General features: G+C 41.9%; 1 protein-coding gene across 1 annotated transcript; it reads left to right on the forward strand.

Moving 5' to 3' along the window:
• Window positions 1-607: 607 nt before the first annotated feature.
• LOC306702629 (uncharacterized protein) lies at window positions 608-12,205 on the forward strand (the record flags this gene model as incomplete). The annotated part of the gene is made up of 26 exons (XM_079168269.1): window positions 608-686; window positions 1,826-1,949; window positions 2,753-3,146; window positions 3,241-3,318; window positions 3,413-3,508; window positions 3,592-3,645; window positions 6,205-6,258; window positions 6,349-6,402; window positions 6,481-6,534; window positions 6,694-6,747; window positions 6,828-6,881; window positions 6,963-7,016; window positions 7,354-7,407; window positions 7,541-7,585; window positions 7,671-7,724; window positions 7,814-7,867; window positions 7,962-8,015; window positions 8,144-8,215; window positions 8,301-8,336; window positions 8,589-8,633; window positions 8,735-8,767; window positions 9,388-9,534; window positions 9,936-10,112; window positions 10,763-10,853; window positions 11,633-11,710; window positions 12,003-12,205. 26 exons carry the CDS (start codon window positions 608-610, stop codon window positions 12,203-12,205), a joined length of 2,292 nt encoding a protein of 763 aa, XP_079024395.1.
• Window positions 12,206-13,798: the final 1,593 nt, after the last annotated feature.

Raw genomic sequence — 13,798 nt, forward strand, 5'->3', positions numbered from 1 at the left:
ACACTGGGCCGGGGATGGCACTGTAGAGTGGGATATATCCTCACACCAGGAACTGGAAAAGACCCGCCTGCAGGAGCCCTGGGACTGTACTTTTCAGGAATATGTGAGTATTGAAATATCTCTCTTTTCATTTTTACTGAATGATTTTTTTTCATACATTTTGACAGAAATAGGGGTTGTATATGTTGCTAATCAAAAGGAGGATTATTTTGTGATTAGCGTATTTGTTTTTCTCTATTTTGGTCAAACTTGAGAACTATTGCATGGGGAATTCAATTCGGTGGACACACTCTTATCATAAAATAGATATCATTAACCTTGGTAAACAAAGAAATTAAAATATTTTATCTTTAAAAAACTTAAAATGACAATTTTACCAGTTTGGATTTGATATACCATAAGATTAGGCCAAGAAATGTAGACTTTTTTTTTTCTTTACTCTTTCTAAATCTTTAAGATTCATTCATAGAAATACTTTTCAAACTAATTTGAGTGCCTGACTGTACACTGTACACTCGTATATCAGTTAATCTGATTTCTTGAATTACTGATTCATTTAATTGTTGTACTGCAGGCACTTCTAGCCCCTGACTTCAAACAAATCAAAATGCCAGCCTACAAAGAAATGCTGGGGTTTGCAGCACTTTTTGCCTTCCTCGGACTGACCCAATGTCAAAAGTTGCCAAGTAAGTTTTAATTTTTTCCCATACTTGTTTGATGACTACAACATATTTCCCACTGTATAAAAAGTAACACTAACACTGGATCATCCTCCAAACAATACGCTGGTTCTATAAAATTGGACTTGTTAAAAACATGCTGCTGCTATCTTTGCCAGCACAACCTTAGTAGGCCTTTTCTTGCTAAATAAACGCATTATACAAAACAGAACTGACAATAATCACAGGCATCATGTTAATTATCTGTCTGACTATAGTTTTTTAGGCTGAACAGTGTACTACGGCACCATGACCAGCAGATGCCAGTGTTTGTCAGTTCATAGTCCATTGTTTGCTGTCACAGCAGTCGACCCAGAATCATGTTTCCTGCTCCTTGTGCCTGTGGGGACACTAAGGGGTCAAGAGATCATCCTGGGGTTAAGCTGTGTACATAAACCTTTGAAGCCCAGAGTCTCCGCTTAGTCTCCCTGTTACCATAAATACATTTGTTAACCCAATGTTTTTTTCTACCTATGGTGTCCTACTCACAGATAAAACGTTCAGAAATAGTGTAAGCAGTGCTGAGCAATATTAATACCAGCAATAATGTTTTTTTCAATGTAAACTGCTGCCAATTTTAAGATGATTTTATTTTGTTATGCTGGCCTATTGACTGTAATACATGGCAGTGAGAGACAAGCCTGCAGAGTTAGGACACAGACAGAAGGTGATTTTAAAAATCAAACGGGTGACTTGTTAACATGCAACAGTAAGAGGTATCAAGTTCTTCTTTGTTATAGATTCGTCTTTTGAGTTATTTTCTACTTGAGTCTTAATATTTGTAATCAGAATCTTTCAACAGCTCTCACCCACACATTGTAATCTTACAGGTAACACCACAGCCAAGCTGATCTCATTCAAACTGCAGCACAAACGTCCTGTGTTTAAAATTAAGAAGCCAAATCCACTAAATCCGATAAACAGCCTCTTCCTGTTCATGGGTTTCATAAATGACCTCATTCTACCTGTGAAGAGATGGGATTACTAATGACAATGAGTAATGCATTCATTCAAAAATAATCTGTAATATCAGCAACTTAGAAGTCCTGCAGCTTTGATGCTGAATCGTTGTGATGTCAAACTGAGCTCAGTGTTTGTTCTGTGAGGTTTTGATCTGCTGAAGGAGTTTCATGTGACTGAGTCGAGAGGAGTGAGGAGAGTGGACGGTTCTCAACCTGAGGCGGTGGCCTACCGCGTCAACCCCTCTGTCCATCTCCGGAGGACCATGAGGTACAGTATTAGACTGCCTGAGCCCTGTTATTTCCAATGAAGCTGGAAAAATGATCAAAGACTATCTTAACACCGCCTGACACCTTTGTTGTTACTGATCTAAAGTAGTTTAACTTCTCACCTGGCTGCAGTGATATAGAAGTGCACTCCAGGGTGTGTTAGTGTAATACACCGTGACAACTCTGCTTAGTTTAGTTTAATATAGGATCCCCATGAGCTGTGCAATAAAGCATAACATTAATACGAATGAATAAAGACGTACTGCTGACTCTCAACACAGCTCCCAGCAAATTCCCATTTGCTGGGCGTGGTTATAGGTGCGACAAAGCACACTCAGCAGCATTGCTGCATGTGGTTAGAGACTTGAAATGTTCAAGCCGAGTTGCAGCAAAATAATGCTTTTCAGACTGGTGTTAAGTTACTCTTAAAAACATGCCAGCATTGTATTGTGACCATGTTTACATTCTGAGAGTCAGTATTTAGCTCAAAGCACCGCTAAGCCTCACAGAGCTGCTCTCGACTCTTTGTCTTGTTTTTTAATGAAATCTTTAAAAACCCTTGCAGGGAACGCAGCGCTGCCTACAGATCCTGAATTTTGCCCTTGACTTAAGTGGACATGTGCTTTGTTCAAAGTGAAGAAACAAAGAATGTCTGTCTGCTAAATAGTGCATCGTCAAAAAAATGTTTACAAAAAGTTACAAAGAAATGTGTCGCATGCTAAAGTGGAATATAAAATCCAAGGAGCTCTGTTACTACTTATCCATGTTCTTATATAATTTAAAACCCTGACTCTTTTGTGACAGCGATGTGTATCCAGATGGACTTCCCTCCGACTACTCCGTCATCGCAACATTTAAGGTGACCAAGGACGCTGCCAAGAAATCCTGGGACCTGTGGCAGGTCAGTGACCCCAAGGGTCGGGAGCAAGTTGGCCTTCGTTTCCAGGGTGAAACGCGCTCTTTAGACTTCTTCTACACCAGCCCCCATGGGAGCCAAATGCTGCGGACCTTCCATGGCGTGGAACAGTTATTTGACGGAGAGTGGCACAAGTTGGCGCTGAGCGTGAAGGGCAGCCGGGTGAAGCTGCTGATAGATTGTGTAGAGGTCAGTGTGGAGTCCATTGATGGGCCGAGGCCGGCCATCCATCAAGGGTACACCTCCATCGTCAAGCGGGCTGCAGGAGATCGCTCTGTGTCTGTACGTTCACAGCTTGGATTCTTAAGTCATTTTTCAACTTCCTTTGATTTGGGAGACAACTTTGTTTCTCACTTTATCTCCTGTCTCTTTCCAGGTCGACCTCCAGCAGATGGAGGTGTCATGTGACCCGGAGCAGGCTTATTCAGAGGGCTGCTGTGAGCTTTCCAGTGTGGTGAGTCAGCTCCCATTCAACATGGTTTCACTCTCTCTGTTGGAGATGTGTTTTTGGTTTTAATGCCCTTGTCTTGCCTTTCTACCCATGGCAGTGTGGAGGGTACGCAGAGATCGGCCTAACAGCTGGACGAGCGTCTTGCAAATGCGTGCACGGACAACCCGGCAGTCAAGGACCTCCAGGACCAAAGGTTAACTTAGCTGTACAGTGAATATTGGCTGACCATCCTTAAGTTGAATCTATGTTGACATATCTTTTTTAATTCTTCTGCAGGGTCACATAGGTCTTCCAGGAAAAGCCGGAGACCAAGGAAGACAAGGAAACTGGGTAATCACTTTTATTGAATGCCTCTCATGAAATATCGACCCTAGATGACCGGATGAATGGTGTTTACTTGTTGCATTAGCGTTAGCAGCATCCCCTTCTTCTTGCTGTACAGTAAAGAGTTAAACTGAATTGTGTGAGTGGCATAGTAAAACTTTCATTCGCGAGACAGCAGCAAAGCTGTGGAACATGGCAATAGAAGTACAACTGAGACACGACAGGATGGAAACAGATCTGGAAGCAGAAGCGCTTGGCGATAGTAAACATCGAGGCTCCTTTCATAATTTAAAAACTCATGTCCGCTTTGCAAACGATTTAGGAGGAAGTCAAGGTAAACACACACTAATACGGATGTGACAATAAATTAGTTTTTGTCGTTCTGAAATTGCCATTTGCATCTTAAAACTGAGGCCCTGCCTGTTCAGAATATAAGATTTAACTCAAACTGGAAAGAGATCACAGGATTTCTAATGGTTTAGCTTTTCCATTTGGAGGACACTGAGCCAAATGTAATGAATCCCACACACACAGGCAAACCAGGCAGTTGAGCAATAACCCTACCCTCCAGTGTCTGGTAATGAGTAGCATTAGTGTGCTTAGTGTGTGAAATTTGACTCTTGAATGTCTTTATTTTTGTGGATAAGGCTAATGAATTCCCCACAGGAAGATCAAATTGTGAAAGAGCGGAGATGTTTGAGAAAATGATAATGAACAAAGTAGTCTGCTGCAGGAGCCAGTTACTCATGCATCAATGAATGAACAAATACACTCACATTGTGTCCTTCAGGGAGCCACAGACGTGATTATTTCCACTTTAAATTTACAACTTGTTAATCTCTTCATGCTTAGCAGTCGGTGTTATGTTGGAGCAGATCTGGGAGTCTTTTGAAAAAAGTCGAGAGAACATGTGTTTAAAGAAGGAGGATTATTTTTTCTTATGTATGTGATCGTTTGGCATTTAACATGGCCTTTGCACTCAAGGAAATCCCCCATGCTGCCTGAGCAAACACATGTACGCCTCCAGACCCCCGTACATTCAGAGCACATTTCCAGAGCTGTACACGCTACATATTCATGTCCTGAGTAGCAGCTGTAGCTCATCTGGGAGTAAACATCTGTCATGTGTAACTCGTTAGAGTTTTGACCTCCTGCCAGCTTGTGAATCACAGAGCCCCAACATGTTTATCTCCTCCCCTGCTGGCATCCAAGGAGGGCATTTCCTGGCACAGATATATGAACTGTCCATCTCAGGTGGTGGGTGGTCCTTTGTTCGTCGGAGCTATACTGCCTTAGTAGCAGCGTAAAGTTCACGGTTGTGCCTCACGCCGTACTGTCGGCCATCTCTGAGGTTAACCTTCGCCCAGCCGACTCTGCAGTTAGGTGAGGTGGTCAAATAAACTGACAACACAAAGGCATCCTGGAAATTGTCTAATCTGTTTGTTGACTCAGTGAAATGCTGCCAACTGGGAAACACTTTTCCTTGTACAACTGAGGAAGTCAGCATCTGTACAAACAATAGTCTGGCCCATTTTGTTATATTTATGACTTATGTTCCCTAAATTCTGCTGAACATGCTTGTGTATAGTTTCCACTAATGTTAATGTGCCTGAAACTTGAAAACATGTTCACATTCATCCTCATTTCGCCTTATGCATTTTACAGCTTATAGGAAACGTTTTTAGAGATACACAAATGTTCTTGCCGAGAGTAAGACGAGACGATCAATACCCCTCTCATATCTGTGCTGGCTATAGCCATGAGATGGTTAGCTTTGCTTAGCACAAAGACCGGAAGCAGAGGGAAATAGCGAGCCAGTCGTTTTTACTCTCTGGTTTTATGCAAATCAAACAAACAAGATGTACGTTTTAAAAAGTGAGCTTTTGTCGAGTTTCAGATCAGAAGATTAATGCCACTCTCATAACTGTCCGTTAAATATGAGCTACAGCAAACAGCTAGTTAGCTTAGCCTAGCTGGAAACAGCTAGACTGGAGCTCTCCAAAGACTTTAGTACAATAGAAACATTTTATTGTTTTACATGGGTTATCTGCTGTACTGTTTCTTGCTAAGGCACAGTGACTCCGGCCCTCACTGTCACATTTTCTGTTGTTAAATGTTACACACAAGTTTTGAACTGCTTAAACAATATGTAACATGTTAACTTGTGAGCTTTAGAGGATCTGTTAACGTTAAATGGATTTTGTTACCTTGGACACCTTTGGACACTTTTGGAAATGTTTGGACATGGACAGAACCAGACTATTTTAAATTCCCCCTTTTTCCAGTCTTTATGCTAAACTAAGCTAATCTCTCCTGGCCTGAACTTCATATTTACCATGCAAGCTTGAGACTTGCTAATTTCTGGATGTTTAACTATGAAAAAATGCTGTCATGTCTGAACAGTTTTTCTGTCTGATGTTTTTCCAAAATCTCCCAGAAGTCATTAGTGAGTTTCTCTCTGGAAACAGTCCTTAATGTTTTGCATTTCACGGTCCTATTTCCCAAAATGGTCGATTCACAAAGAAATAGCTGCAGTCTGGAGATTGAGTAAAACTTGTCTTGCAGGGTATCCGGGGAAACACAGGAGACTATGGCAATATTGGCGAGTCCGGCCAAAAGGTAAGATCTGCCATTATGCTCCTACCAGGGTTTCACTTCAGTTTGGCTTGTTCTCAGAACGCATTAATGAGACCTCACACATGTCCTCAGGGTGAAGAAGGAATCCAAGGCGAGAAAGGAATGAGAGGACTCTGGGGCCAAGTGGTAATTCATCACGCTCAGATTTATCACTTTCTTTATCATGAAATGTCACAAATCTGTAATGACATGTTGTGTTATCAGGGAGACCGAGGTCCTGAAGGGCTGAAAGGATTAAGAGGGGCAGGGGGCTTCAAGGTAAACTCCTGCGCCGGTTCAGACTTTAATTAGACCTCTTTCATTATGCAGCCAGCTAATGAAGTTACAGACTTTTCATTGGATTTCTGTTCAGTTCCCAGTCAAAAGTTGCTCAACTTTGTGGATAACCCTTAATGTCGGCATTCTGATTAATTAAAGGGAGTTCGTGGACCACCTGGAGGCATCGGAGAGACAGGACACCTGGGAGGAGTTGTGAGTTCACCTTTCAGACACAGCGGTAAGCCCCTTTGCAATGTAATTATTGTATTAATAATATTTTGGCCTCCTCAAAGGGTGCTAAAGGCGACAAAGGACACGAAGGGATTCCTGGATTTCAAGGAGTTAAGGTATACATATTTCCTTCTTTTCTGTCTCCTTTTTTAATCTAGATATTGTGATTGAATTCCATCATGCTTGGGTTTTTTTAGGGAGAAAAAGGGACCACTGGTGTAGCAGGGCGTGGCGGGTCCAGAGGAAAGCAGGTGGGTTGTTGTCTGTTCAATAATCCATGATGGGACTCTCCTTATTCTTTGTCCGCTACCTTCAAAATTCCCTCATGTGAGCACGGATAGCCAGAGAATCATTTTTAATGTGGTAAAACATTGGAATAGAGCAATGTTTCTGGCTTACAATATTAGTTCATGTGGCTGGATTTTGGCTGAGATCTGAGGATCTGAACTGTAAGCTGGTGAGACACTGAAATAATGATAACCTACTAAATTGTATATGAAGGCAGGCTCCCTGCTTCACCTTGTTGCTCACTGAAGTAAATGTGTTGCATATAATGTATAACTTATGATACTCCATATGATTCAACAGGGTATTGTGGGAGATCCTGGAGAGAGGGGATCTTCTGGAGAGAAGGGGACGCCTGTATGTATCACAAATTAATCACGTTGACATGAAAATGATGTGTTCCTATTTGTTCAATTTGATTTTCATTAATATTAAAAAGTTGCTTTATATTGATGGAATTGTTTTTTTGTCTGAACTTTGTGAAAACTAGGGGATCTATGGACCTGGGGGCAGAGCTGGCACCATTGGACTGCAGGTGATTCACTGCTGACACACCTGAGTGCTCTCTTACACCCTCAAAATCATGTGCCTGTTTTATTATTATGATATTGTTTACCTAGGGCATTGTTGGAGATCCGGGCCTACCAGGCAGAGATGGTGATCTAGGAATAGAGGTATTATGTTCTGCTGATAATGATATGATAAGAATGAAGTTCAGAAGCAGTGCAGTCGTGTTATGTTAAGTGTTATCTATTCCCCACAGGCTTATCAAGGACCACAAGGTGTCAGTGGAAAATTCGGACGAATTGGAGTAAAGGTAACTTGCCGTTCTTGTTTGTTTTTGTAAATAAAAGTTTACAATTGAGGTGTTTTTTTGCGGATACATTTGTTGTGCTTCGTGTCTTTCACAGGGAGAGAAAGGCTTCTTTGGGCCAGCAGGAGAAATGGGTCCCCAAGGCCGAACTGTAAGTCACTTTTTCAGAAGACAAGCACATAATACATTTTGTACGTAAAGTAGTTTGCCATCTTAAAGGAAGACAACAAAGAATAAAGCAGTCCCTTAGGTCGGTTTAATAAATGTTTTATTCTCGAGGGCCCAAGAGGTTACAAGGGTTCTGCTGGGAAGCCAGGAAGACCTGGATTTATCGGCCCACCGGGGCCTACTGTAAGTACTCCAGATGAATTTCCGGAACTCTTCCCAACACTAGTTCATTTTCCTCAGGCCATTGAACCATGTCATCTCTTCACAGGGACACGTGGGTGTGCCAGGAAAACCAGGGAACAAGGTAATACACCCTCACCCATTACCCATTAGAAATTAAAAAATGACATCAAAATCACAATTTAGTGCCACAAATAGCTGTTCAAGAAATATTTATTGGTTCATGAGCTGAATGCAATCGTATCAGGATCACTTAAAAGCTGTATAGTGTCCTGACCTTAAAATTACTTTAAGCATCAATGTGTTTGATAGATATTCATGAAGCAGAACACCTGTGAAATTCAGATATATCAAATATGTATTTTTCTTTTTGCAGGGTGACACAGGAATACAGGGAATCCAAGGAGTTAAAGGTGGCCAGGTACTGCCTCAATATATTCCATCCTCTCTGCTCATCATTACATCCACTTTGTGATTGCTGTTTTTTTGTGGCCAAACCTAACTGGAACTTTTTCTTTTCAGGGGGAAAAAGGAGTTAAGGGCCCAAAAGGAAAGGTGAGCTGTGATTCTTTTGTCAGCTGTGATGAGTTGGGTCACTAAATAGAGCAGTCATGCGGGTGTGTGTTTTGTAATACTTTGATATTCCTGCCACACTATCAACATTTCATGCTACATTCATCACATTCTCTGTTTACAATCTGAATAGTCTGAAAAATCTAACATCAATCCGTCAAATTACATTCCAGACATATGTAGAGCATCTGTAGATGCGATGAGCACAGTGACACCCACAATTCCACCAAAACGAATACCACACACAAAAAATGAATACCACACATTTAAATGTTTTCCAGGAGGTTTGACTTGGTTGTCATGAAAATGTACAGCTTGTTTATGCATTTATGTATTTTTCTACATTTGCAGGTTTTTCATTTTTCATTTGATGTTCACACTTTTGCTTCCATTTTACATCTCTAGTATTTACTTTTACCACTGAGATTCTGTTACTTGCTAGTTTGCTTCACTGTTTGTGTGACTCTGTTAGTCACTATGTTTTATCATTATATTCATATGGCATAATGAGCATTCTAAGCCGTTACTGCTTTCAGTAAAGTTTGTGTCCATGCTGAACAGATATCTCATTGTATTCTGATTGATGGATGCACTGGCTCTAGGTTGGAGAGCGGGCTGAGCAGGGTCCTCAAGGAGGACGGGGGATGCGCGGCCTGGCGGGCCCACCTGGACGATCAGGTCCTGTCGGAGTCAAGGGGGTTCGCGGTGAAGGAGGACTAGATGGCTTTCAAGGGCCCCCGGGTCCACCAGTAAGTTAAATACAAGCCTGTATTTGTAACGTGGCTGATACCACAAACATTACAGAGCTACAGTATCAGTCTCTAATATAATCGACACTTCATCTATCTATCTAACTGACATAGGTGACAATGGGTGCCAACCCACAGTGTTTGGTAACAGCTTTGGTGTCAAAAACACATTTAAAGAGTATTTAAATGTATATTAGCCTGTAGTTATACATGACTCACAGCAAGGGTTTCATTTAGTGTGGCTATAAATCCATAATGAGCCTAGGTTCTTCAGTTCTTCATCACATTTCCTCTGAGTGGCAGCCATTGCTTCAGCGTGCCCCGTCCTGTAACACTGCTTATTACATGTCCCACAGTCGGGTCCCTTCCAGTGATGGATGTGATAATGATTTGTTACACAGGGCCCGACCCTCCCTGCTCAACACGTGATCGAGGTTTGTAAGAAAGTGATCCTGGAGCAGATGTCCACCTTTGCCAACTCAGTGAAGAGGACTTGTGCTGCAGTTTGTCCTCTGTATGGGGACGTGCCCATGGGTGCCCCCGGTCCCATCGGACAGAAAGGATCCCCCGGACCTTCTGTGAGTTTTACAGTTTGGGTGTTCATTGTTCAAGGTGAATCAGCCTGCAGCGATCATTGCTTTAGGTTTCACCTCCATACATTGTTCGCCTTTGTTTTCCTGGCTGAGTAAAATGCAAACACATTGAAAGAGTCTGGACTGCACTACGAGGGCTGGCAGAAAAGCTTGGAATGAAAACATTACGGTTTTCCACATCTCCATTAGGACAAATAAGGAGGCACAGACTAGACACTTGGTCTGTGCTGAATTTTTTTTGGAGAGTATCAAGGCTGTCGTTGGATTGGAAAGCCTTTTCCACATTATCATACAGAGTAGAACCGATTCATGTTCCACAACTTCTTTAATCACAATGACTCTCTTGACTATATAAAATAATATTCTACTATATTAGATTATGGCCAGTAAGCCTCATGTTGTGGTGTTCAATGCCAAACCAAGAACAGTGATGTATTGGTAGTGTGCAAGGTTTTCCCAGCAATGTATTACATAATCAGCCAATGAATCTTTTCAGTTTTTCAGCTGGTCAGAAGTGTGTGAAACCTAAATTGATGACTTGAAAAGAGCACCTGAGAAGAAAAAAAAACCTTGCAAGATTCATACAGTAAACACAAAAGATTAACAATGTTTTTTCCTACTGATGGTGTTGACAGGGTGACCCTGGTAATAATGGTGTTGATGGAGAAGTGGGCCTGCCGGGATTCTACGGAGAAGCCGGGGACCTGGGCCGAAAAGGAGAAACAGGTGTGAAAAACAAACCTGACAGATTTGGATCCTTTCCTTAAACCTGCATTAATTGTAATCTGTAAACATATCACTAACATATTATCACCTTATAAAGATGAGCAAACATTTGCTTATTTACACTTCCAGCAGATATGGAGCAACATTACATTGTTTCTCTGGCTACCCGATCAACTTACAAAATCTACCTTTAATGTTTTTGACTAAATCCTCCACTGTGTTTACTTGCTAGTCGCTCATTTGTTTCTGTCTGCTGTCTGTTGCTGAGCAGGTAGAGTACAGTAAGTATGTGCCTTATCACAAAAAAAAAAACAGCAAAAGTGCAATGTTTCCCTCTGAAATGCAGTCAAGTCAGACTCCAGTCAAGGTTTTTCTAAAATCGCACGTCAGTGAAATACTTGAATGCACCTTCTTCTTTTCTTTCCACCACTGGAAAGAACAGACTCGGTATACCTTTCACCAGGAACTGCACTGTACGAAACTGCCAAATCAAATACTGTGAAGCTGGTAGGCAAACGTGTACATTCTCGGCTCTCATTTATGGTTGGAGGCCTGGGCATGACGTCACACTCATGCCACATTCCTGTGCCAAGTCAATGAAATTGAAGAATATTTACAAGCTGTTTTAAAACGTTTATTTAACAATGATCTCAGTAACACATATGGTCTTTAATCAACATGTATTTAACGTTATTGAGTGGAGCTCGCTTCTGGGGGAATAGCATTTCTGCCTGTCTGCTGTCGAGACCAATGTGTGTGTGTGTGTGTCTGGCCTGCAGGTGACAGAGGAGAGAAAGGTGATAAAGGACCCAAGGGTTATGGCCTACCTGGCTACTTTGGAGACCAGGGATCAAAGGGTAAATCAATCTACAATACTATTGTTCGATAGCTTGGTTAAAATGAGGCCTTAATAAATGTCCACATCTGGGCCTGTGAGTCATTTTACAAACTATATTCAGCCGAGTCTGTGCTTCAAATCCAAGGAAGTGGGGGAGTAGAGTTGTTACTGTAAGAGGAGTGTGATATTTGCCAAAAAAGAAACAATTTTTCTCTATAAATGCTCAGTTGTTCTGTGGAATAGTCTTAAGTCGGCTAACTGAGCGGACAGAGAGGCCTGAAGACTAAACAACATGTTTGTTTTAATCGCAGGTCAGCGCGGACGTCCTGGCAGAGCCTTTAACGGCCAGCCAGGGAAGCAGGGTGAGAGGGGACACGTGGGCCGGCCTGGACTCAGGGGCCACGCGGGTCTCAGAGGATCTCCAGGTGCTTGTGTCACCTCTGGGTGTACTCAGCTGAACACCATCAGCGGGACCCCTCAGCCAGCACCGCGGAGGTTGAGGAATCGCCAATAGAGGGGAAAAAAAGAGGCTGTGTGGACGGTGAATTGAATATTGAGCTTAAAGGAGGAAAACATGGTCGATTGTTGTTTGTTAATATGTATGTTTGTTCGAATAAATTGACATTTTCATGTAAATATGCATCCCAACTGAACTTCTGGGAACAGTTTGATCTGCAAGGTTACCAAAGACAACGCCTATGTGATTTGAAGAGTGGTAACAACATATATTTGTATAAAAAGGCCGTCTGCATTTTTATTCATAATTTTATTTAAGCTGATTTCACATATCTGAGTTGTCTTTAAACATCTGTTCTTTATAATAAAAAATCTTAAATGATACTCTTGTTTTACAGACCATTGTGTGAAAGCATACAGACTAAACTTTCTCTTAAAGCCCCCAAATGTAGGATGTAAAAAAACGATACAGTTTGCGCTATATAGCGGACATCAGAGCATCCAGCTTCTGGATCTGTAAGGTGATTTTAGTGTAGTGGTCACATTCTGTATTGCAGTATCACTGATGCTTACTGGCACAAAAATACTTTTTTGCAGTAACAATCATTACTGTTGGACTGGCTGTAAAACGTGGAATACATTTTTCTGAGTGCCACAAGGACCCGAACATGACTCGTGTTATGAATATATATATCCTTTTGATATAATAAAAGTCTAGAGGGGCCTTGTTAGTACATTTCTTTTTTTCATTCATGTGAAAAGTTAGCTAGTAATTCAGCTAGCTTGTTCACAAAGAAGGCCTCTAATGAGCATGCTCTAAAAAAAAAACCAGTGGAAGGCTAAAGAACTTTGTTGGTGTATGCAGCCAGTGAACAACTTTCCTCGAATGAGGCGCCATATTGGAACATCGTATCGAGATTTCTTAAGACTCACCATTGGCCCCAGAACCCCACATTTTGGGCTGCAATGGTGTGCTATATAATAGAATCAGGGAACCTCAGTGCATCTCCACAAGTGGAAGGTTTGTAAATCATAATGATTTCTGCTAATCGTAATTGTGTTTCATTGGATTCCAAGGAGTACACATGAGTTTAGCTGTCAACAGTAAACTTCATGACCTACAACCTGTGCTTATTTTTTTTTTTGAGACGTTGTTGTAGCAATGAGAGCAAACAATGACACAAACAGCAATGTTTCCCACAAGATCCCTCGGCAGATACTGTTGTAGCGCCGTTGCTTCACAGCAACACAGAGCTGGTTTGATTCCTGGCCTGTGACAACTTTCCACCTAATAAAACCTGCCGGTCAAGTGGAATGGAGACTCTGAATTGCTCGAGGTGCAGCGTCTGTCTATCTGTATTAGCCGTGCAATGGAGCGAAGCCCTGTCCAGGGCTTTTTCCCTGCTTTGTGATCAGTGTATGCTGAGAGAGAAAGGGCTTAACGAGATGAGAAACAAAATAATGCTTGTTTTCCACAGCTCCAGTCTAATGGAGAAACACTTCTAAAGGCAGAAACCCACAGGGAGGTCTGCATGTGGCTCTTCTCCGTGTCTTTCCTGGCTCTCATTTGTTTCCTCTGAGAAGCCCATCGACTGTCGATCGTCATCCACCACCCCCTCTGTGACTGCAGCATCATGTGTGCCATGCTGCC

The sequence above is a fragment of the Pholis gunnellus genome, assembly GCF_910591455.1.
Source record: "Pholis gunnellus genome assembly, chromosome: 11".
In the NCBI taxonomy this organism is placed as follows: domain Eukaryota; kingdom Metazoa; phylum Chordata; class Actinopteri; order Perciformes; family Pholidae; genus Pholis; species Pholis gunnellus.